Source organism: Triturus cristatus, chromosome 4_2, assembly GCF_964204655.1.
Source record: "Triturus cristatus chromosome 4_2, aTriCri1.1, whole genome shotgun sequence".
Taxonomy (NCBI): Eukaryota; Metazoa; Chordata; class Amphibia; order Caudata; family Salamandridae; genus Triturus; species Triturus cristatus.
In genome coordinates, this window is record NC_140586.1 from 557016829 (window position 1) to 557040217 (window position 23389).

At 45.3% G+C, this 23389-nt stretch overlaps 1 protein-coding gene across 3 annotated transcripts in view; it reads left to right on the forward strand.

Moving 5' to 3' along the window:
- RPAP2 (RNA polymerase II associated protein 2) overlaps positions 1 to 23389 on the forward strand; it is a 583455-nt gene that overhangs the window by 521080 nt on the left and 38986 nt on the right. For all 3 annotated transcript variants that reach the window (XM_085602183.1, XM_085602184.1, XM_085602185.1), the window contains exon 12: positions 7834 to 7983. In XM_085602183.1, the coding sequence (XP_085458309.1) occupies positions 7834 to 7983 (150 nt within the window). The remainder of the gene's footprint in view (positions 1 to 7833; positions 7984 to 23389) is intronic.

Below are 23389 nucleotides of genomic sequence, written 5' to 3' on the forward strand. Positions count from 1 at the left end.
GTGGGCGGACCCCATACGAAATGCTCTTTGGCATGAAAATGTTTGTTCCGGACCTTGATGGTCTAGACATGGCGGCGACAACTGCATTCTATGACGTAGATAATCATTCAGATGTGTTACATAATCTACAAGAGACTCGCGACAGTCTTGCAAAGGAACATTTGCCCTCCGCCTCTGAAGCGGCGCTGCAGATTCTGGTAGTCAGCTGGCTACCCAAGATCGGAGACCTGGTCTGTGAGAAGGTGGAGAACGAAAAAGAGTTTGGCCCCTCTTATCGTGCACCTGTCCCAGTGCTTGGCGTGCAGGGTACTCGTACAGTCATTTTACCACCACTTCCTGGTCGCAAAGATAACAGATACATCTCAGTGGACAATGTCAAACTACAACGCCTGTCTAATTCTACATAGTATGAAACCTGCTGCTTCCTGGTCAACAATATCCAGGAATACAGTCTTGGCCAATTCCAACAACATCAGGCCTGACACTGCCAAAGAGATGACCGCTGTTACTGATCCTTTGCTAAACCCTCTGGCTTGCAGTCTTCATGAAGAAAATGAATATACGTATTCCGCTACAGAGTAAATGCCTGGTTTGCAAGACAACACACTAAACCAGTTTTGTTTTTCCTTTGACTCTAACTCCACCTCATCGAGCCCCCCCTCCAAATTTTCTATTTTTGTCACCTGGTTTAAAAGAAATTATTTGGTTCCTCCTTGGACATACATTTGGTTGGTGCTCATCGCCATATTTTTGTTCATGTCAATAGGATTTGTGAAATTTTTCTTCCTTTTAATAAATGGTCACTACCTCACTGAACGCTCTGCAGTTAAAGTAATTGATGGAACTTTAGCACCGCACTCCTCATCACACATCATGAAAAGGGACCAGACTTTTGTCAACATCTCTGCCTGGCCAGTTGCGAATGGAATAGTTTAGGATGCTATAAACTTCCAAATTCATGGCCCCACCGAGGTGGTTAATGTTCCAAATGTACTTCGTGCTTCTATGGGCGATGTAGTGAAACATAACATACGCTCTGATGATTGGGACGTACAAGCTGGTGAATCATTATTTTCAGATTTAAAGTATTATGCTGCATTTGATGCTGAGGATTTGTATTTAAATACTGCAAATTATGCTGATTTATTTTGTTACCAGCATTTTGGCCATCATTACCTGCATAAATCTAAAACTTTTATAAGTGTTCTTAATTTCACACATTGGGAACATTGCCCGGCTCCCATTGAAGGTAGTTCGAAAACTCTTTTGAAAAAATGTATATATTTCACTGATTTCAATATTTTGAATCCAAATTCATTTTATTTTAAATTGAATAATACATCCAATTCTAAAGTCATGCTAACCCACACTAAATTAGTGTATTCCAAATTCTTTATAGACCAACTGGCAGTGGGTGGCTATGAACTATGGAAGGATACAGTAGATCTTAAGTCTGTTTGGGGTTCTAAATTCTGGCAGGTACAAGGCTCTGAAGCTTTGCATCGTGCGTGCCTTATCCCAATGCAAATCCTATTTTTGAACAGTTCGATTTATCAAACAACCCGTTAAGGTTTAGCCACTGCAAAACAAATGAATGCACCTAAAATACCTCCATTGGCTCCTTATGATACCTCCATTGGCTCCTTATGTCATACTGACATGGCCATTGAGGATTTGTAATTGTTGCTTACCAATAATACTTTTAATATCTCTAGCCTGGACCCCCAGGGTTGGTTGGTTTGGTAAACGAGTTCAGATTCTTGCCAAAGCCGTTTTCTAGTCAAGGCCCCAGGATACATTCAGGATAGACCTGATCTACGTTTTTCTGACTCCCATTCGGCTACTACCTATTTAGTAGGAAAATTATGTCAAAATTGGTTACAACACTCCACCCTTACATCAGTTAAACGCCATTTGTCGTTATTGTCAGGTGACGTTGACTTGACAGATTTTATAAAAGGACCTGCTGGGCCTAGATCAAAAAGACTTATTTATCCTACTTATAATGAACTCTGGAAGCTATCACAAATTGAAGCTGCTTCGCGTCTAAGGGCAATAGACCAAGTTAATTTGGAAAAAGTGCTTGCTATTGTTGATAATAGTATTAACACTCTTTCTTCCTGTATTTACACATTAGACAATATTGTTTCATCTGTTGTGGATATTGTTCATGATGAAGTATCTGTTTTGTATCCTGGTCAAAATCAGTTGCGTTCAATTATGCAGTTTGCATGGACATTGCAAACTTTGAAGATGGGGAAAGTTCCATGGGATTACATGAACACGTCATAGTTATTTACACCATTTAACTTGACAGATAAATAACAGTTTATGTCAATGAAGGATTCCACATACACTCTGTTACACATTGAAAAATTAGAACCTTTGCCAGTTTCTGTTGCTGAAACTAATTCTGCAGTGTGGCTCATCCATGGGGTAATAACTTTGCCATTTTCCTTGTTTGAATTTAGTTCATGTATGAAACATTATCCCTTGGGCCGCTATGAACCTTTAGGTAGCGCTTTTCTTCACATATAGATTCTTATGGGATGACAAAGAAGTGTAGCTCACAGGGAAGTCATGTGATTCCTCACCTGATCATTCTCTTGTGTGTAAAAATATAAAATTGCAGGACGCTTATAACTTAACAGCACTGAATTTAGCGTGTGTTTTGAAGGGCCATTCAATACCAGCTATCACACCTACGTTTACCCTGCTATCAAACAGTAGCTATTTGCTTTTATATAATGAAGATTGCTGCGGCATGCTTTCTGTCATCCCTTTATATTGTAACAGTCTCACAGCGCGTGGTTTGCTGTAAAAATGTGCTTTTTCCACCCCCGCATGGGAGGCTCGACATCTCAATCTGGCCTTCCATTCCGACCTTGAAGGCGCAGAGTTCAACAAATTGAGCATTATTGTCCCAAAAAGAAAGTTGCTCTCACATCTGCCCATGAGACCTTCGTCCTTGACGTGGCTAACACCCGTACAGAGGTACATGCGCTTCTTAATACCGATCTCCCACTACATTTCGGTGCGTTGATTCACACTATCTTCAATGCTTCCAACATTACAGGCATTGCCCATTTGTTTTAAAGCTGTGGGCTCTGGCCTTGTGTCTTCTTTTCAAACTATATTTGGTGTGATACCAGCATTTATCCATTATATTTTTTCCAGCGTCTTTGGTGGTTTACCACTATTACCTGCCCAAGCCGCTGGAATTCTGCTGTTAATTTGCTTGCTCCGAAATGGATGCTCTTCTTGTGGCACCAAACAGCCGGGACTGGCTGCTGCTGCTTCGTAGTCGTATGCTTGAATGCTACGGTACTTTGCCACTGGCCACTCTGAGCGTGGATTATGGATTATCCGTTCGTTTTGGTTATTTCACTTGCGTGCAAACAGTCTTTCACTGCGTGGAATGATCCTTTGAATGGGCGTTGGATCTTTGCCTCTCCAATACGATGTCTCCTGCCCCGGATTATGACCTGCTAATGAGTCCTCTAATGACGCATGAGCTGGAATGTTCTGGTGTTGGGATTATGGTCTTCGCAGCTGCGCTTGGAGTTTTAGCGGAATGGGATGTCTGTGCAGCTGCACATGAATTCCTACAACTAAGTTTTCTTGAGGAACACGCAAGTTGTCCACTAAGGGTGCTAGAAGCTCCCATTGTTGATGAACTTGTATGTTCATTCTCTTTGCTGGAATGGATGGCTACTCTCTTTGCTGACGATATCAATGACTTCCTTTTGAAGGCTGTTGCAATTTACTGCTCATACGCCTTAATGGATTAACCAGGATGACTTCCATCTTCAGCTGGATTTATTTTTGTTTTTTGTAATGATTTTTCTTTTTCACTTTTTTCTCTACTAGAGTTTTTACACACAAATTAGTGCACCGTTTGACTCTTTGTCCAAATAGGACTGCTGCTTTAAATTCTTGCTCACTCTGTTTGAACTCTGTGTTCTATTAAGTCCGCTGTCCGTTGGCCTGACCAAGGGGAGGCTGTAGTGAGGAAATGGGGTTAACTGCGGACATTGCTAGGTTGGCATAAGTAGTATATGCTTGGCTGCCATTTGCACACGACACTACATGGCTCTGTTCTCGTGAAATACTTTGCTGGCGCTGCTTCACATGAGAACTGTCTACCTTTCACATATCCAGCGGGGCACCGCACTCTCTGTCTGCACAGCCTGTTCAAGGTTGAATAACCATGTATGCTGTTGAATCACTTTGGTCAGTCCCACGCATATAGACATAACATGAAGCACAGCGACCCAACTGAAATTCGGGTGCTTTTAATATGGCATTACATGCATGAGAAGGCACTTGGAGAAAACCTTTCCAACATAGAAGAGCTGTGCTGATCCTGAGATGTAATTCACTGCATCTGATCTCGTAGGCAAGGGGTCTCGCTGACAAAGCCCAGAGCTCTTCTATAATTATTCTAAACTAGCTCATGAGCACGGGAGGGTGGTAAAAGGAGCTATAGTCCTGTTTCCACTGTCATTATAATATGATATCCTCTTTTGTGCTGTATGGAATTCAACAATGCTAATTATATTGTTTTTATGCATTATGCTGCTCGTATTGGCTAGAGTACTGCATCTTAGAGCACGTTAGTTAAAAATAAACATTTTAAACTATACAGTGTGTCTGATTTCTCACGTTGTGAACAAGTACGAGTGTGAACGAAAGAGTGTTCTTGTTTCCCACTATTCCTGAGAGTTTACTAAATCGCATGTTCTAGGTTGTCTAATCATTGGTAGCTTTTCTGTAGTACAGAGAACGAATGAGACACTAATGCTAGTCGGATTTGGGTTCTGGGCACTAAGGTGGCTTTTTTGGTACACAACAATACACCGAGGTCCTGGTTTCCTGCGCATAGTTCTGTGCATGAGCAGAATCCCTGCAACACTCCAAGGTACCACATACAGATGGGTTGAGGATCTGTGACTGACATTTGTTGCCACACGATCAAGAGGGTTTAAACCCCGAAGACAGTGTAAGAAAAAGCACACTGTTCCCTCGACAAATCATCGAGATGGGCTGAAAATGGACTCCTAACCACTCCAGATCCGCATTGCAAATGCGGTAAAGAAGGAACTGACGTCAATGCATCGGCAAGAGGGTTATATGGACTCTGCTGACCTCACATCGTGTGATGACGACGATGCGTAGTTGCACGACGCCCTCTTCTGACCCACAGACGTTCTGTGAAAAAAATTCTGGGTACAGTCTTGTGCCTGGGGTAGGATTCTAAAGTGAGGAATCCTTGCCTAGATTCTGTCTCTATGAGACTGTGCATTACCGAAGGTAAGTAACTTGTTCAACAGGTCTTAACAGGTCATCAAATAGCCAAGGTTTAATCAAGGTGCATGAGATAATGTGTGAACAACTGGATTTCTGATGGATACTTCTAAGCCCAGATTCCTCACTTTTAGAAAGCTCTAGGCGCCAGACTGAATCTGGAGAAAAATTTAGTAATGCTCTATGGTCTCTCCAACTGCATCGGAAGTGACGGCACAGAGCCACGTATAGGCACCACCGATGCATGCTGATGTCCTTTCCTTTCTTTCCATGCCCTTCGACACAGATCCGTAGCTCCATTCCCAGTTTTATCAGTCCTCCGTTAACTAAAATTTTTCATAGTGTGCTAGGGAATGATTTCCCCTCCCAAAACAGCAAGGTTCAAGTTGTGCCGAGACTGCAAGATGCAGATATCAGTCACAAGGTATGTCTGTAGTGCTTGGGCTCTGGATACCACTCTGAGGCGTGCAAAAAGTATGCCTGAGGTGATTTGAGAACAGAGGGTGAAACTCCACATTGCTGAACAGAAGAGGTTGCAGTTAAAGCTTAGATCCCAGTCATGGGCCCGTCTCGAAGCCGCTCCTGTAAAAAGTCAATTTCTCAGTCGGGGTATTTCAATAAATCCAAGTTCCCGCACAAGAAAGCCAAGCGGAACTCGTCACCATCCTGCCGCACAGAGTCTAACAGGAAGGCACAAGGGCATCAGGATTCAGATCACACTCCTCAAAAGCTTCCTGAATTGTTGCTGATTCCACAGTGGGTCCCGGCATGCCCCGAGTTGCCAGTGCCATTGTCAACACCACTGCAAATTGCAGCTTTCGGAGAGGACCAGTAAACCAGGGCCAGCTACCAGGACCTTATCAACTCTGACACTGACTTCTGTCCCAGTGCCATGGTCAATGCCAGTTCCTTCTGGGCTGCAACAGACTCCACCATCGCTGATTGATAACAACGTCGATCTCTGACCCCAAACCAACATCTGCCTGATTAGAGCCTATGATGCGCTTTGTGGTCATATAGCTAGATTCCAACCCAGTGTTCCAGCCCCTGTGTTTGTTCCAGCAGAGAATTCACACTATTTTAAGTTCTGATCCAGATGCAGTGCAAGAATTACCCAATGTACTTCTAGATACTGATCATGATCAGGAAGGGGACAGGTTCCTCCTCCTCATTATACCAAGGATTCATTGTACGCTGACTCCCTTCCCCACTCAGAGTTCCAAGTGGGGACAGACACGTCACTGCTTGGTTGCGAGGGCTTCATAGTAGAGGTGGAGATCAGAGGCCTCTGTACTCTGACAGAGGGACAGCTTTTTATCTTTTGAACTTTGAGGGTTCTGTCTGGCCCTAAAAGAGTTTCTGTTATCGATTTAAGGGAGGCTGGTAATGGTCCTTGCGGACAATATTTTCGCCATGTGGTACTACAACAAGCGGGATAGTGTGTGGCCTTGGATCCTGGCTCAGAGGCGCTACACCTCTGGAGGGAGATGGACAAGCAGAACATCTTCCTTTTAGCCAACTATCTAGCAGAGCCTCTAAATGCCTGAGCAGACAAACTTAGCAGAGATAGTCTGGCAGACCACGAGTGGAGTCTTCATCCCAAGGTAGCGGAGGCAGTCTACGACAGTGGGGTACAGCCTGGTTAGATCTGTTCATCACTTTTGAGGATGTGCAGTGTCAACAATCCTGTGTTACTGAAGTTTCCTCCAAGGCATTTGTGAGGAAGGTGAGGAAAGGCTGGGCCCAAGTCAACCGTATCACCTTGTACTGGGCCAGGAGAGTGTGATTTCCAGAGTCCCTTAGCATTTGTCCTTTGATCAGGCTTCCACTTTGGGAGGAACTTCTCGTCTACGGTCCTGAATTCAAGTCTTCTCAACCTACACCTCCTCTCTAAAAGAATGAGTGGCAGCAGCAAAAAACACTTTCACAATACACTACTGCTTTGACAGTAAGGTCCAGTGGAAAGGTTACTTCACCCTCTCGGTTCTGCAGAACTTTGTGATCAGAGTCCACTACCCAGACCCTTCACCTTTAGGATTTACTGCTGTGGTGTCTGTTCTAAAGGTAAGGAGTCTGCGGTCAGAAATATCCATCATTATTCGGTAATGCTCTTTCTGGCTGATATTCCATCTAACCACAGCTTGCTCACTGCCCACCCACCACCCATTCTGTTGAGAGGCTGCCTTATACAAAAAAAGACCCCAAGTTACACAATCGGCACACAGTCTCAGAAAATTTGTTTAACCTTGCACATCTGAGAATGTGGTGGAGAAAGATAGAGGATAGAGTATTACCGAAGGCAAGTAACTTGTTTTGTCACATGTTGCAATTATTGACATATCAGGGAGAATCCCAAGAAAGGCCACACCTACTAACCTATGACAAAACAACAATGTTGATATTAGCCCCTGACATTTTTGCGTAGGCCACTCTTTTAATCAAGAAATTGAAAAACAATGTCACTTTCTGTTGGTACCCGTAGTTCGATTCTCTTGTTTTCATTTCACATACCATTTGCTGTTTCAGGTTGTCGCCTGTGATCCCACTGCAGAAGAATGCTCGTCAGAGCGCAGTCTACACACAGTTTATATCTGCTTTACTTGGAGAATTACTTCTGGAAGAAGGCGACTTGGAAAGTTTAATAAATGTTTTTAAGAACAAGACTTTGCCTAAATGGTGAGTGGTTTCCAAATACCAACATTCCGTTTTAGGAGCCCTAAATATCTTAGTAACTGTTAGTAATGTTTTGCTGTGTTTATAACTAGAAAACTACTTTTATAGTAATGTAGAACTTGGTTAAAACAGTGGAAACTATCCACTGCCACATTTGAAGGGTCTTTTTTGCAGGTGGTGAAGATTCAAAGCAGTAATCTTTAAATCCCAATTTAAAAGAGCTTGCTATAAGCATTTGATCACACTGCTGAGAAGGCACAATTCAGATGCCAGATACAGTGTGTGAAGCTTCTGTAATAGTGGCTTGAAGCCACAGTTGAGCCTATCCAAATCTGGGGGGCTCTATCAGGATTATACATATATTATGCGGGCACTCCTGGTTCGTTACCAAGAAACCTTTTCCAAGCACTGTATTCAACTTTCACCACATTGTGGGATTAAAAAACTACTGGAGGTCCAGACTAGTTTATAGTAGTGAAGCACTGTTAGTATTAAAACAATTGAATAAAACCCATATATTTATGCAGGCAGATATAACCTGCAACCTTTACATCATAACATTGTAACCACTGAATCCGATGAAAACTATCAAACTACATCTACAGAAAAGGGGTGTTTTGTATATTGACAAATTTAAGTCCCTTCACATAAAATAACACAGAATAGCCACTGTATGGGGAAATTAGTGCAGTGAAAAAGTAGAGATTACACAGGATCAACTGAGTGCCACCAGCATGACATACTTGACCTTGTTTGTAAGCCTGTTGCAATTCCTGGGAAAACCGTAGAAAACAAGGCAGTTTGAAAAGTTGAGTGACTAAGTATTATTGGCCAAGGTTTTCAATATTGTTCTTTTGAATTTGTATAGTGCAAACCCAGCCAAAATGAAGTGGGTGCTGTACAGGAGTCGAAGGCAAAGATACAGCCATTGAGTGTTAGAGGGGTTCTGAGACTGAAAGTTTCTTCAATAGAGATAGCTGGAACACCTTCCTAGAGGGTGAGGTTGAGGTCTAGGATAAATCCAAGTGACTTGCCAGTTGGGGTTCATAGCTGACCAGAATCACAATGTCTCCAAGCACACAGAAATTCCAAACTGAGGTCATGGTTTCAGAAGTCTTTTTTTTATTCATTCATCTTAGACATACACCTTCTCCTACACATGTTTCGTCTTATGCTGTTTCAATCTCAGCAGAGTTCTTCAGGGCAAAGCATTCAGTCAAGATATGACCAAGCAATAATAGAATCCAGGTTATGAGCTGCTGGCGTGATCATATGTAGTCTTACGTTATTAATTCTTATCGTAAATCAGGGAAAGTAGGGACATTTTTTAAAGAGCTTGTCCGTCATCCATTAGAGTGGGTCCGCAGAGTACACAAGACCGGCGTGGTGTGCGGCCGCCATTACTCTCCACAATAAATAGTGTGGCGATAGATGACGCCCGCCACAATAGAAAGTACTATCCTGCAATGTAATACGGCGGCGGCCATCTTGGAATTCGAGGCAAACCTGTGTTTCTCAGTACGAGTATAAGCCATCAGGAAGGATTTCGAATATTAACTCTTGTTATGGGTTCCTCTAACATAGTGTATAATTTATTTCAGTAAGCAGGAGGTTGCCATTGGGTTGAATTAAAAAATCGAGTAACGACCGAATCCTTAAACTTAATATTCAAAAACAGATTTTCCAGTGACGTTCTGCAGGCTCATATGATGACGTTGGGCCCTCATCTCCTAGCGGCATTGCACGAGGCCCTTTCAGCAGCGCATTCTGCCTGCGGACTGGCGTCACGCCGAAATTGTGTGTTCGAGGCATATGAGATGCAGATTATACACTGTGCATAGCTCGCCATCTGGTGTTGGGCCCGTATGTTTGCAGTTTGTTTTTCCTCTTGGAAAGTCTTTGGAAGTCACGAGGTTGGTGACTCCTCCTTTGGTTCGTATTGCGCATGGGCTTCGGCTCCATCCTCAGATTGTTTTTTCCCGCCATCGGGCTCGGATGTAATACTTCGCGCTCCGGTTCCGAACTTTCCGGTTCAACGATCGACGCAAAAATACTCACTCATCGAGCCTCTTCAGATCATAAATCATCTTAATCACCGTCTCTTCGGCACTTCTTCGATTCCGGTCGTCGACGGCGGCCTTCGGGCCTATTCCGGCTCCGGTCTCGGCTGATGGAAAGAACTCCCTTCAAGAAGTGCCCTCGATGTGGGTTCAAGTTTCCCCACACCGATCTTCATGAGGTGTGCAACCTCTGCCTCTCCCCAGAACACGAGGCCCAAGACTGTCCCGCCTGCAAGTCTTTTCGCTCTAAAAAGACTATTCGAGATCGACAGGCTAGACGCAACATGGCGCACTCCTCGACCTCCGCTCCAGTCTACATCTTCGGGGACGACGTCGAAGCTCCGGGACAGCAGAACATCGAACAGGAGGACGACAACCTCGTCAGCGCTTCCGAGGCCGACGACTCAGATGTGGAGGACATCACCCCGGTGCAGCGGGTCGTGAGTACAATACCCCCTCCCACGCCCACGCCGATACCCAAAAAGGCTTCGGTCACACCTTCGCCTCCGGGCCTAACCAAGACCAAGGACACTGCTTCTCACACCCCACCTTCGGGCCCGGTAAAGAAGCCTATTAAGCCTTCCGGCAGCTCGGGCTCGAGCCAGCCGACCACCGGTACCGAAAAACACCCTTCGGCACCGAATAAAAAATCGGCCTCCACCTCCACACCGAACCCGGCACCAAAGCCTTCGGTGTCGAAGCCTGCTCTTCCGGCGCCGACCAAACATCACAAGGCCCTCGGCACCGACACTCCCGTGCCGGAGCCTTCTTTGGCACCGACCAAAAAATCGGAGGTTCCAAAGAAGCACGGCTTAGACAAGCCTAAAAAGCCGTCGGCCCCGAAAACTTCGGCGCCGACCGAACAACCAGTGTCGCAAGAACTTTTCACACCGGATCCTCTGCAAAAGACACTCACCAAGGATCCAAAAACTGGACACTTGACATTGTCTTCAAAAAAGAGACACTTGGACAAACCAGCTCCGCCTCCACCTCCAAAGAGGAAAGACATTGCTACCTCTCCTTTCAGGGTGCCTTCCCCACCTCCTCCACCCTCCCCACCTCCACCCCCTCCACCTCATCGTTCCCCCACCATGTCTCCTGTCTTAGACGATTTGGGAGACCCTTATTATGATCCAGCAGATGTGCCACAAGACCCCACCCCTACTGGATCTCCAGACCCATGGGACGACTATAACAATCCGGACATCCCAGATGTCCCACAGGATGACCTTTACCCATCTAGGCCATCCCCACCTGAAGATTCCTTAGGCTTTCACCACTTGTTACAAAGGGCAGCACACTACCACGGGGTGGAGTTACATACTGACCCAGTGGAGGAAGATTTTCTACTAGACCCCTTCGACGATGCACATAGGTCTACAGCCATTCTACCTATGTTAAAGGGAGTAATTAAACATGCACCTGAGGTTTTTAAAGACCCAGTCAGGGCCAGGGTCCTAAACCCCCGTATAGAGAAAAAATACAAAGCCGCCCCCACAGACCCTTCATACATTAAAGGCCCTGCACCATTGGATTCCCTAGTGGTATCTATAGCTAGGAAGCGCTCAATATACCTTCACAAAGGGTTATCAAAGAGGCGGATACAGAGGCAATAATAATAAGGGCAGAGGCAAGACAAATACCGCCCGCTCTGCCACACCTTCTGCCCAGTGACTTTCCCCCGCTCCCTCCAGACCATTCCACTCCGGTCGGGGGCAGAATACAACATTTCCTTCACGTCTGGGAGACAATCACCTCAGACAGATGGGTGACACAAATTATTCATTCAGGGTATTGCCTAGAACTAACATCTACCCCCCCAAACATTCCACCCAGGCAACGCCCTATGTCTCAAGAACATACTACGTTACTAAAACAGGAGGTGATCTCCCTCCTGCAAAAAGAAGCCATAGAGCCGGTCCGCATAAATCAACAAAATTTAGGGATCTACTCCCTGTACTTTCTGATTGAAAAAGAGAGACGAGACTCTACGACCTATCCTAGATCTCAGACCTCTAAACACTTGCATACATTCAGACCATTTTCACATGGTAACCCGTCAACAGGTTCTTCCGCTCCTCTCCCAGAGCGATTTTCTCACCACTCTGGATTTGAAAGAAGCATACTTTCACATCCCAGTACACCAGTCTCACAGAAAGTACCTCAGATTTGTGGTGGATGGGCAACACTAGCAGTTCAAGGTTCTCCCGTTCGGGGTAACAGCACCAAGGGTATTCACCAAGTGCCTAGCGGTAGTGGCTGCACACCTCAGAAGACAGCACATTCACGTCTTCCCGTATCTGTACGACTGGTTAATAAAAGCCACATCCTACGAACAATGTGTGCAACATACCGCCGCTACGATCCAACTACTTCACCAGCTAGGTTTCACAGTGAACCACCAAAAGTCCCACCTAATACCATCACACACAAAACAATACCTCGGTGCTACCATAGACACCTCAAAAGCCATAGCCTATCCCAATCCTGCCAGGATTGCAAACATACAGGCTCTGCGTCACAAATTCACAATTCAATACTCTCGCCCAGCAAGAGTGTTTATGCAACTGATGGGGATGATGGCCTCTTGCATCTTCATAGTGCCCCATGCAAGACTCCAGATGCGTCCACTCCAAGAGTGTTTGGCACGCCAGTGGAACCAGGCCCAGGGGCAACTGACAGATCTGGTGTTGGTAGACGGTCGCACCCATCTCTCTCTGCAGTGGTGGAACACCACAAACCTTTCCAGAGGTCGACCGTTCCTGGACCCGGTTCCACAAATAATACTAACAGACGCATCGCTCTCCGGCTGGGGAGCTCATCTGTTACATCTCACAGTACAGGGCACGTGGACTCCACAACAGAAGTTACTCCACATCAACCATTTGGAGTTACTAGCAATCTTCCTAGCCCTAAAATCCTTCCAGACGCAGATTGCAGGCAAGGCAGTCCTCATTCGCACAGACAACATGACTGCCATGTACTACATTCAAAAACAGGGGGGCACACACTCTCCACAGCTCTCTCAATTAGCACAGAGCATATGGAGATGGGCAATTCCACAGAAAATCTTTCTCCTGGCCCAACCTGTCCCAGGAGTCCAAAACACCGTGGCAGATCTGCTCAGCAGACAAACGCAACAGATTCACGAATGGGAACTTCACCCACAGGTTCTTCATCCGTTCTTTCAGAAGTGGGGGCATCCACACATAGATCTATTCGCCACCCACGAAAACAAAAAATGCCCAAGCTTCGCCGCCAGGTATCCACACCCATTGTCCAAAGGCAATGCGATATGGGTGAACTGGTCAAACAAATTTGCATACGCCTTTCCACCTCTCCCACTAATTCCATTAGTGGTGCGAAAGCTACAACAGCATTCCCTAACACTGATCCTAGTAGCTCCAACATGGGCCAGACAACGGTGGTACACCACACTGCTGGAATTCACGGTTGTACCACACCAAAAGCTACACCTCTCACCATGCCTCCTAACCCAGAACCATGGAGAGATCAGGCACCCGGACCCAGTTCAGCTCAACCTTGCGATCTGGCTCCTGAGGTCCTAGAATTCGGTTACCTTAACCTTCCCCCTGATTGCACGAATATTATCAGGGAAGCTAGACGCCCTACTACTAGGGCATGCTATGCTGCAAAGTGGAAAAGATTTGTTGTTTACTGCCACAACAACACAATCAATCCTCTAAATGTGTCCATACAGCACATTATATGTTAGTTGCTCCACCTCCAAAGGTGTAACCTAGCATATACATCCATTCGGTTACACCTCGCAGCGATTGCTGCTTACTTACAGAACAGGCAACACCTGTCACTTTTCAGGGTGCCTGCCATTAAAGCCTTTATGGAAGTCCTCAAAAGAGTAATTCCATCCAGAGTACCACCCTCACCTGTCTGGAACTTGAATATAGTTCTCACAAGGCTAATGGGACCCCCTTTCGAACCATTACATAAATGTGAGCTCCAGTTTCTCACATGGCGAACAGCATTCCTAGTGGCCATCACTTCCCTTAGAAGGGTTAGTGAAATACAAGCACTCACCATACAGGAACCTTTTCTTCAAATGCATCATAACAAGGTGGTACTCCGCACCAACCCAAAATTTCTACCCAAAGTCATTTCTCCCTTCCATCTAAACCAGTCGGTAGAATTACCATTCTTTTTCTCACAACCTCAACCCGTTGCGGAAAGGGCTTTACACTCACTGGATGTTAAAAGGGCTTTACTTTACTACATCCAAAGAACACAACCTTTCAGGAAAACCAAACAGCTATTTGTTTCTTTCTCTCCACCACATAAAGGCAACCCTATTTCTAAATCAGGGATAGCTAGGTGGATTGTAAAATGCATACAGATTTGCTACCACAAAGAAAAACAAACGCTATCTGTTCCCCCTAAAGCCCACTCTACAAGGAAGATAGGGGCTTCTATGGCTTTTCTAGGAAACATACCACTAGATGACATCTGCAAAGCAGCGACATGGTCAACACCGCACACTTTCACAAAACATTACTGTGTAGATGTGCAAACCAAGCAACAAGCTAGTGTGGGCCAGGCTGTACTAAAAACACTGTTCCAAACAACTGCAACGGATGCCGGTGGTCGCCGCTAGGGTTGGGTACTGCTATATAGTCTATGCACAGTGTATAGTCTGCAGCTCATATGCCTTGAACGGAATATGCTACTTACCAGTATGCATCTGTTCTTGGCATGTAGAGCTGCAGACCTATACACGCCCACCCGCCTCCCCGGCTACCTGTATCCGTTCCAGTCTATCTTATTTAGATACAACACACATGGGTTTCTTTACTGTTATCACTACGCTCCATCTTTCCCTGCTGGCGAAAAATAATCTGAGGATGGAGCCGAAGCCCATGCGCTATACGAACCAAAGGAGGAGTCACCAACCTCGTGACTTCCAAAGACTTTCCAAGAGGAAAAACAAACTGCAAACATCCGGGCCCAACACCAGATGGTGAGCTATGCACAGTGTATAGATCTGCAGCTCTACATGCCAAGAACAGATGCATACTGGTAAGTAGCATATTGCTTTTTCTCCAGCCTAGTCGTCCTCCAGAGGACCCGGGCTCGTATCTTCCTATCTCATTGCTCAGTTTCAAGCCCAAACTACTGGGTAATGTCCTCGCATACCGCCTCTGCTCATGCATCCAAGATCTCATCCACCCCGATCAGTCTGGCTTTATGCCGCAACACTCCACCAGGCACAATATCAGGCATGTCCATAATGCGATTGCAGGGCCCATAGTCAAGTTAAGTCAAGTCAAGTCATGGATATTTATTGAGCGCACATATCTCCCTGAGGTCTCATGGCGCTTGCGTAAACTCCTCTAAAACAGACAGACAGAAGGAAAAGGGAAAAGAAATATTATCAATGGTTGAACAGCCAAGTTTTTAATTCCTTGCGCAATCGATTATGGTCTATAATGGAGAGTAGATGGGGTGGAAGTTTATTCCAAAAGGTAGGTGCCAAATATGAGAAAGATCTCCCGCCATTTCTGGCAGTGCGAACTCTGCATGGAGTGAGGAGAAATTTGATACTTGACCTTAACGTCCTAATCGGCTGGTACCAGAAGAGTTTCTTTGCAAAATAGCCAGGCCCGCTTCCGCGCACGCTCTTATGCACTAGACAAAGAACCTTGAACTGAATACGCTTCTTCATGGGTAGCCAGTGGAGGTGCCTAAGATTGGGTCTTGATGGGGATCTAGAAGGAAGGTTCAGTACCAGTCTGGTGGCTGTATTCTGCAGAACCTGGAGCCTGGAAAAGCGTTTTTCATTGATCGAGGCCAGCAGCGCATTTCCATAATCGATACGGCTGATGATCAATCCCTGAACAAGTGGCTTCCTCAATTCAATTGGGAACCATTTAAAGATTTTCTTTAAACTACGCATAATTCCATAACAGGTGACAATTACCTGGTTGACCTGATTTTTCATCGATAGCTGGCTGTCTATCATTACTCCAAGGTTTCGCACCACTGGTTTTGGTGAAGGGCAAGGACCCAGTTTTCGGGGCCACCAGTCATTAGACCAAACTTCATGTGCCCTACCAAAAGAATGACCTCCGTCTTGCTTCCATTTAGCTGGAGATGGTTCGCACTCATCCATCGATGTGAGTCATGCAGTTTTTAAAACGGGTCTTTGTGTCAAGGGGATCAGGTCCTAGGATGATCACTAGCTGGGTGTCATCAGCATATGACACTAGGTCAAAGCCATAGGGGAAATAGAATCTTTATTGCTCAGTTAGTTAAAACCATTGCAATTATTGACATTATAAAAACCATGAGTTAAATACAATTGTGGATTAAAAGAAAAAAAAAAAAAAAAAAAAAAAAATAACGAATATATATTTACAACAAGATTAGCTTCAAATAAAACAAAAAGGGTAATTATGATGATTTCTGTGAAAAGGAAAGTCAGTTTGTTTTGCACCTGAGTATTGTCCAAGCTATGGTATTTATTGCTGGGCCTGTTGGATCATGGGGCTCCCCTACAGTGTTATTGTGTCCTGTTTTTACTATTCGGATATCGGCCATTATCCATATCAAGCAGATCTTTCTTTATCAATTTTGGGTTTCACTTCGTTAGTATGCGTCGGCCTGTTATCGCCCTCTGTCATTTTTGTTTCTTAACTGCTTTGTCCAAGAATTTGACGACGTGGCTTGCTAATTGAATGTTCGCTCCGTCCAAGCAGGCCTTTACTGCCTGCCGGCGTGTTCTTATGCCCAGCCTGTTGAAATGCTTTTTTAGGAGGGATCTACGCTCTGCGTCCAGACCTTTACAAGTGCATAGTAGGTGGAGGATGTCTTCCTTTGAGTTCCCACAAACTCGACAGTTGATAGTTTCTTTAGGTCTTAACCATGGGGGAAGATGGTTTTGCACTGGAAGTTGGCCCAGCCGTAGGCGTAGGAACTTCTCCTTTGTGCGCCTAGTAAACCCGACTCCTAGGTAGCTTTGGCAGTGGCTGGTTGTGTAGCTTTGAATAACTGTCCAGCCATGGGCCCGGGTTGCTAGGCTTGCTTTGTCCTCGATTAATGACAAGGATCTAACTGATTTGTTGACCAATTGTTTAAAGATGTTATGAGATACGCTGCTCATCCAGGCTTCTTGAAGACACAAAGAATTTAAGGAGTGGTTAAGATGTAGCGCGGCCGCGCTCTTGCTCTTGCTTTCCATCTCTTTCCATAGGTGGTGATTTAGGGTTGTAGGTTCCCCTCTCTTTATTTTGTGCCAACTTTTGGCATAGGCACCCATTCGCTCTAGAGTTTGGTTTCTCAGGCCAAATTCCAGCCTAATTTGTGCCTGGGAGGTGTAGTTGGGCAGACTGAAGATTATTCTCATTGCCTTCGCTATTGTGCTATTCAGTTGCTGGGCGTCCCTTCCTCGGAGGCATTCGCTACCATAGGTCAGGGCCGATGTTAGTTTTGCCTGTAGCACTTGAAGCAGAGGTGTAAAGCTTCGGCCAACTGCTTTTGTTTTGAGGTTCCTTAGTGCAATCCCTACACTAGTGCCCCTCCGTTTTATTGTTTCCTTTTGCTGGTTGAATGAGCCCTTTCTATCAAAGATTACCCCCAGGTACCTATACTCCTCTACAGTCTCCAGTATGGATCCTCCCATATGCCAGTGAAATCCTGCTGATGACTTTGTTGCATTAATCCTCATTGTTTTGGTTTTTGAAAGATTGATGGTGAGGTTATTGTCTATCGAGTACTTAAACGTGGTGCTGATCAGATGTTGTAGCCCTATCGGTGTTCTGCTTATTAGGGCAATGTCGTCAGCATACATTAAGTTGGAGATAGTGAGGCCTCCTAGGCTAGGGGCATGAGAATTAGTTTCGTCCAGCAGTTGTGCCAGGTCGGACATGAAAATGTTGAAGAGTGTTGGAGCTAGGACACAGCCTTGTTTTAAACCTTTTGTGGTCGTTATTTTTCTTGAAAGGAAATCTCCTGGCCCTAGCTTGACTTGGACCCATGTGTCCGTGTGAAGTAGGATCAGCTGTGTAAGAAGGCCTGATGGGATGTTCTTTTTTTTCAGTTTTTCCCATAATAGGTTTCTGTTGACTGTGTCGAATGCTGAGGTGAAGTCAATGAAGCATACATACAGGGGGAGGTTAGCTGCCTTTGTAGCGTCAATGAGGAGCGAGAGAGCTAACATGTTTGATGTTGTACCCATTTGTTTACGGAATCCTGTCTGGGTTATAGGAATAACTGCATTTTCTTCTGTCCAATCCTGAAGCTCCTCTAATATGAGTCCGGCGTAATATTTGGCTTCGTTGTCGATTAGGGCTATTAATCTATAGTTTTTTGGGTCCTTTACATTGCCCTTCTTATGTATTGGTGCTATTATCGAGCCTTTCCATGAAGCTGGGATAGTTGCAGTGTCTGTTATCTGCTTGAAGAGGGGCACTAGGGCTGCTGCCCAATAGTCCGGATTTTGTTTGTACAATATTGGGGGAATCCCATTAGGGCCTGGCGCCCCCTCCGCTTTCCCCATCGCAATCCTGCTTATTATTTGTTTTTCCGTAGGGTCAAATGCATTCCTACCCAGTTGTAACGTCCATGTTGGGTTATTTTTGATCTTATCCATTCGCCTGGTGGTTGGGGCCTGTGACGCTGTGTTGAAGTGTGCCAGGAGATGATTGGCCCATGCTTCCTCGGATACATATGAGTCAATGGTCGGAGTCCTGGGGTTCTGGAATGAGTTAACGGTTTTCCAGAATCTTCCGCTTGTGTTGGTTCCTTTAGCATCGTGTAGAAGTCTTGCCCACATTTCTTCCTCTTCTTCCCTTTTACCCTGCCAAATAATTCTCTTTTTTTCCTGTTTTAAGTTTTGCATCTCCAATTGGATTAGTGGGTCCGGTCCGTCGCGATGTAGTTTACGCAGCAATTTATTGAGGTTGCTTTTCAGGAGCTTTATCTTGGTGTTTTGATTTGAGGCCTTGTCGCGGTTGCCAGTTAAGTCAGTTCTCTCTCCTTGACTTTTATAGCTTTGATGCCGTGTCTTAGATTTCCTTGTGTGGGCCTGTCCCAGGCTACTCGTGAAGTGTTCCCAAGCGTTTATGTACTCAGTGTTATTTGTGATGCACTTTTCCCACCGGCTTTTTGCGTCAGTTGTAAGGCCTGCCAGGTTTGACGTGTTGCATTTAATTCTTTTTTGTACCAACTGCAGTGAACAATCCATGTTTATCGCTGGTCTGGCTTGCACCACACCCAAGAAGTTGAGACCAAATTCTTGGGGCTGATGGTCGCTAGCAGACATTGTGCCAATTCGGAAATCCGTGATTTTTGCGAAGAGGTGCAAGGATACAAATGTGAAGTCTATAGAGGAGCTGACTGTTGGATTTTGAAAGGTAGCTGACGGGGGGTTATCGTTTGCAAAGCGGCCGTTTAGTGCTGCCAGATTAAGGTGTTCTAAGTCCTTGGTGCTTGAGCTTGACAACCGGTTTTGGTTAGCCCATTTACTTGTTGCTTGTTGTGGGATTTCCCATGCAATGAACAGTTCTTCTAACGATGTGTCCCTTGTTTGAGGCCCTCCTAGAAACATATTGAAGTCCCCTGTAACAATGAGGCTTGTGTTCGCTGTCTCTATCAATGTTTTTGAGATCTCTTCTACCAGGATGGACATTCCTGTTTTTTTTTCCCGGGGATGTAGATATACATTCGTCAACCTTAGGTTTTGTTTTGAACCTTTTCCCCTCACTTCTAGTTCTGTTGTGAGGATGCAGTTGTTGCCTGTCTGTTTCGCATTTATGTATTTTGATTCGTTAAAGGTCTTTATTGCGGTGTATATTGTAAGACCACCCTTTGGATGGCCGTATTTCGTGATTCTAATCGCTGGGAGGTGATATGTGTTAAAGCCTTGGATATGAAATGGTTGTTCTAGCCAGGTCTCCTGTAAGGCTATTACATCAAATGTTTGAAGATAGGAAAGTAACTGGAGGTCGTCTCTTTTATTGCCTAAGCCGTTAATATTCCAAGAACATATTCTTAGTTGTTGCTGTATGACTGGATTTTGTTGAGTGTTTTGTCAAGACTTTCCGGACCTTGTGTTTATTGTCCTTGCTATCCAGTTCCAGTCAGTTTGGTCAGTTGGGCGTTGCTCTTGCCTGTTTGTCCTGGACGGTGAGTGGCTTCTAGCCCCCTTTAGGACGCTTTCGGTTTTACCTTGTGGTAGCTTGCTTGTTGGCTCGTGGATTTGTCTCTCTTTATGTACCTGCTGTAGTGGTTCGGGGTAACCTGTTATTCCCATTATTTTTAAGCGAATCCCCCAAGTTAGAAAGGTTGACTCAAATTCCATAATTCTCTTCACTGTTTCGTTCCTTAGCCATGTTGTTTTTGTAATCTCCAAATTTGACAAGTGGTAATTATGGATAAATTCCACTGCCGCTAGGTCTTTTGTGCTGATGTCAGTCAGGTTGCTAATAGTAGATAATAAGAGTAAGATATTGCCTCGGTTGAGGATGTCCCCGCTCCCTCTTGAGTTGTAGTCTGGAATGAACAGTATTGTGCTACTATCGGTTTCCGCCTGGATGGACTCCCGTTGGTTGTCGTCTTTTGGGCCCTTATCCCTATATGGGTTTTCATTTATTAAGACAGATTTTAGGTCCTCCCTCTGCCCTTCCCAGATTGTCATGTTGGCCTTGACTCTAGTGTCTTCTTTTGGGGGCGGACTTTTACTACTGTCTGCCATTAATCCCTCCCTTAAGGTCGTGAGCGTGTGGTTTTTAATTTGTGGAGGCTCTTCCGCCTTCTTAGCCGGTGGGATTGTTGTGATTGTGGACAAGTTTGCTGTGTCTTCTACTGCTTCTTCTTCTGGGACTTCTGCTGCTGCAGCTTCCGGGAAGGTGGTTGCCCTGTGGAAAAAAGTTTGTATGTTAAACATCTTCTTTCTTCCTTTCCTTTTTTGTTTTCGTAATCTTTTGTTTACTGCCTTGGGTTCTTCCTTACTTGCCTTTCCCATAGCGTTGTTAAGGGCAGTTGTCGCTGTGTCAGGTTGAGGCCCTTGTGTGTGTTTGAGTTGTGTATCTGTTTGTGGCAGGACTTCGCTCCTTTGGGTGGCAGGTGGCTGCCTTAAGGTTTTCCCTAGGGTCTCTGCATAGGTATCGTTGGTCGGTTTGTTAACTTCTAGGCCGGTTCGACTATTTGGCTCAGTTTGTCCTTTTTGGCTGTTTTGTGTAGTAGATAAATTCTGTGTTTTTGTAGTAACTGGGTGTTCGCTGGGTTGTTTTAATTGTTGAATTTGACCTTCTTTCCCAGATCCTGGGTTGTTGTAGGTTGAGTTTTTCGTTTTTTGTTTTAGGTCTGCTAGGATGTCTCCCAGGAGTTGAGGGAGGGTAGTGAGTTTGTCTACTATTGTGTAGCATGCGCAGCTCGGCTGCTCTATTCTTGTTTCCGCTTGGACCCTCTTTATCATGCAGTTCATGTCTGCCAGCTTGTTATCAATTTTAGCTACGTGAATAGCCAGAAAGTTCAGGAGGGATAGTTGGATGTCCATTTTTTCCGAGTGATACTGCATTGCCTTTATGGATAGTTGGAGTGTGTTTAGCAAGGATGACCATAGTACATCTGCGCTTTTTGGGAGGTCTTCTGTTGGCGGCGTCCTCTCGGAGTCATCAGTTGGTCGGATCTTCTCAGGGTCTTGCTTTCTTTCTGGAATGCTTACGTCGAGCTGTATGGCAGAGGGTGAAAATGATGCTACCAGCCTCTCCCATTCTTCTGTTGTTAGCTGAGCATACTCTTCCATGTTAGAGGGTGCAGATTGGGTAGGGACCTGGCTTATGTCAGAGCTTCTGTTTTTTTCCAACGGATCGATTGCTTCTAATGGCTCCCTTGCCTGTGTTTTCTCTGGTTTGCTTGCCCATCCCGCCCCATTGGTTAAAATGTTTACCGTGTCCTCGTTTGCTGCGGTTTCTACACCTTTCAGCTTTAGTTCTGTCTCGCTGTCCCGCCCTGTGTCGGAATTATCTCTATCTGGCTGAGTCACCAGAATATAGTGCTGATCCCGAGGTGGGACCTTTTCAGTCCTCGTAGTACAGCTGATGCCCCCTGTGATGGGTTCTGCATCGGTTTTTTTCGCAGACTTATTAAGGGGCTCTGGAGGTAGCTCTGGGGATGGCTCAGTTAGAGTTTTCTGCTCGATGGGTCCTAATGAATCTATTTTTCTTGCGGGGTTTTGCTCATCACAGCTGTTCGATATCCCTGTAGCTGGGTCTTGGGGCTGTGCTATCGCCTGGATTACAATGTTTGGCTCCAGGGGAAGGCCCCTTTTGGTGGTGGGGTCTGTGTTTGTGGTATTGTACCCACTGTTGTAGTGGTTATTTGTGTTTTCAATTTGTGTGCTCCTGTCCTCTGGTATGTAAGAAACCCACATTTTTGTGCCGTGCTTCTCTATGGTGCCTTCGCGGTGATTGGTTTGCGAGCCCCCTTGTGGTACCATTGGCGAGGGCAGCCCCTTCAGGTTGCTGTTTGTGGAGCTTAGATAAGAGCCGGGCTCTTTCAGAAATGAGAAAAAGGAGTAAATTTTAGGTTGAGCGCTCTTTCTCTCTGTTTTGCTGTTGTTGAGGGCTGTTCCTTCTGTAATTTCTCTGATTTCTGTGATTTCTGTAATTTCTGGCGTTAGATCTAACAACACGGCATTTTCTTGTTCTGTCAACGCGGTGACTGTGTCTGTATTGGTGTTACATTTCCGCTTGTTGGCCCTGCGTCGTTTGGCAGGAACGTTGTCACTTTCAGTTGCTTTCCTAATTTTGCCTGACCTCATTGTGTGCTTGGTCTGGCACAAGCTCCTGAAGGTCCTTTTTTTATTTTTGTTATTTTTTATTTTGGGCTTCTATGTGCCGCCCACTAAATCGGGATTCTTGTGTTCCTTTGGCATAGAGGATTGTTGATGGATTGGCGGGAACCTTGTATCTTATCAAGGATTCCTTTGTCTAGCTTTTATTGTTTTTTTTTTTGTTGTTGTTTTTTTATGGTTGTTGGTTGTATTGTATTGCTATTGCTATTGTTTACTATGACTCGCTAACCAGGAGGGTTTTTGAATTTGGTCGTTGAGTACTTGAGTTGTTGAAGTTTTTTTCCTTTTTTTTTTTGAACGAAACTGTGAGAGAATACTGAGACTGGGGCAGCCGCCTCTCTCTCTGGTCTCTGGTGTGCCGTCTCACTGCACTCAGCTCCCAACGCACTACGGGAGGCACTACGGGAGGCACAGTGGGAGCCAGACGCCCAGGACCCCCACAAGACAGGCTCCAAGTGCCAGACCCGTCAACAACTTGATGGGGGTGACGACGGGGGTAACGAGGGGCAAGAGTGAGGCA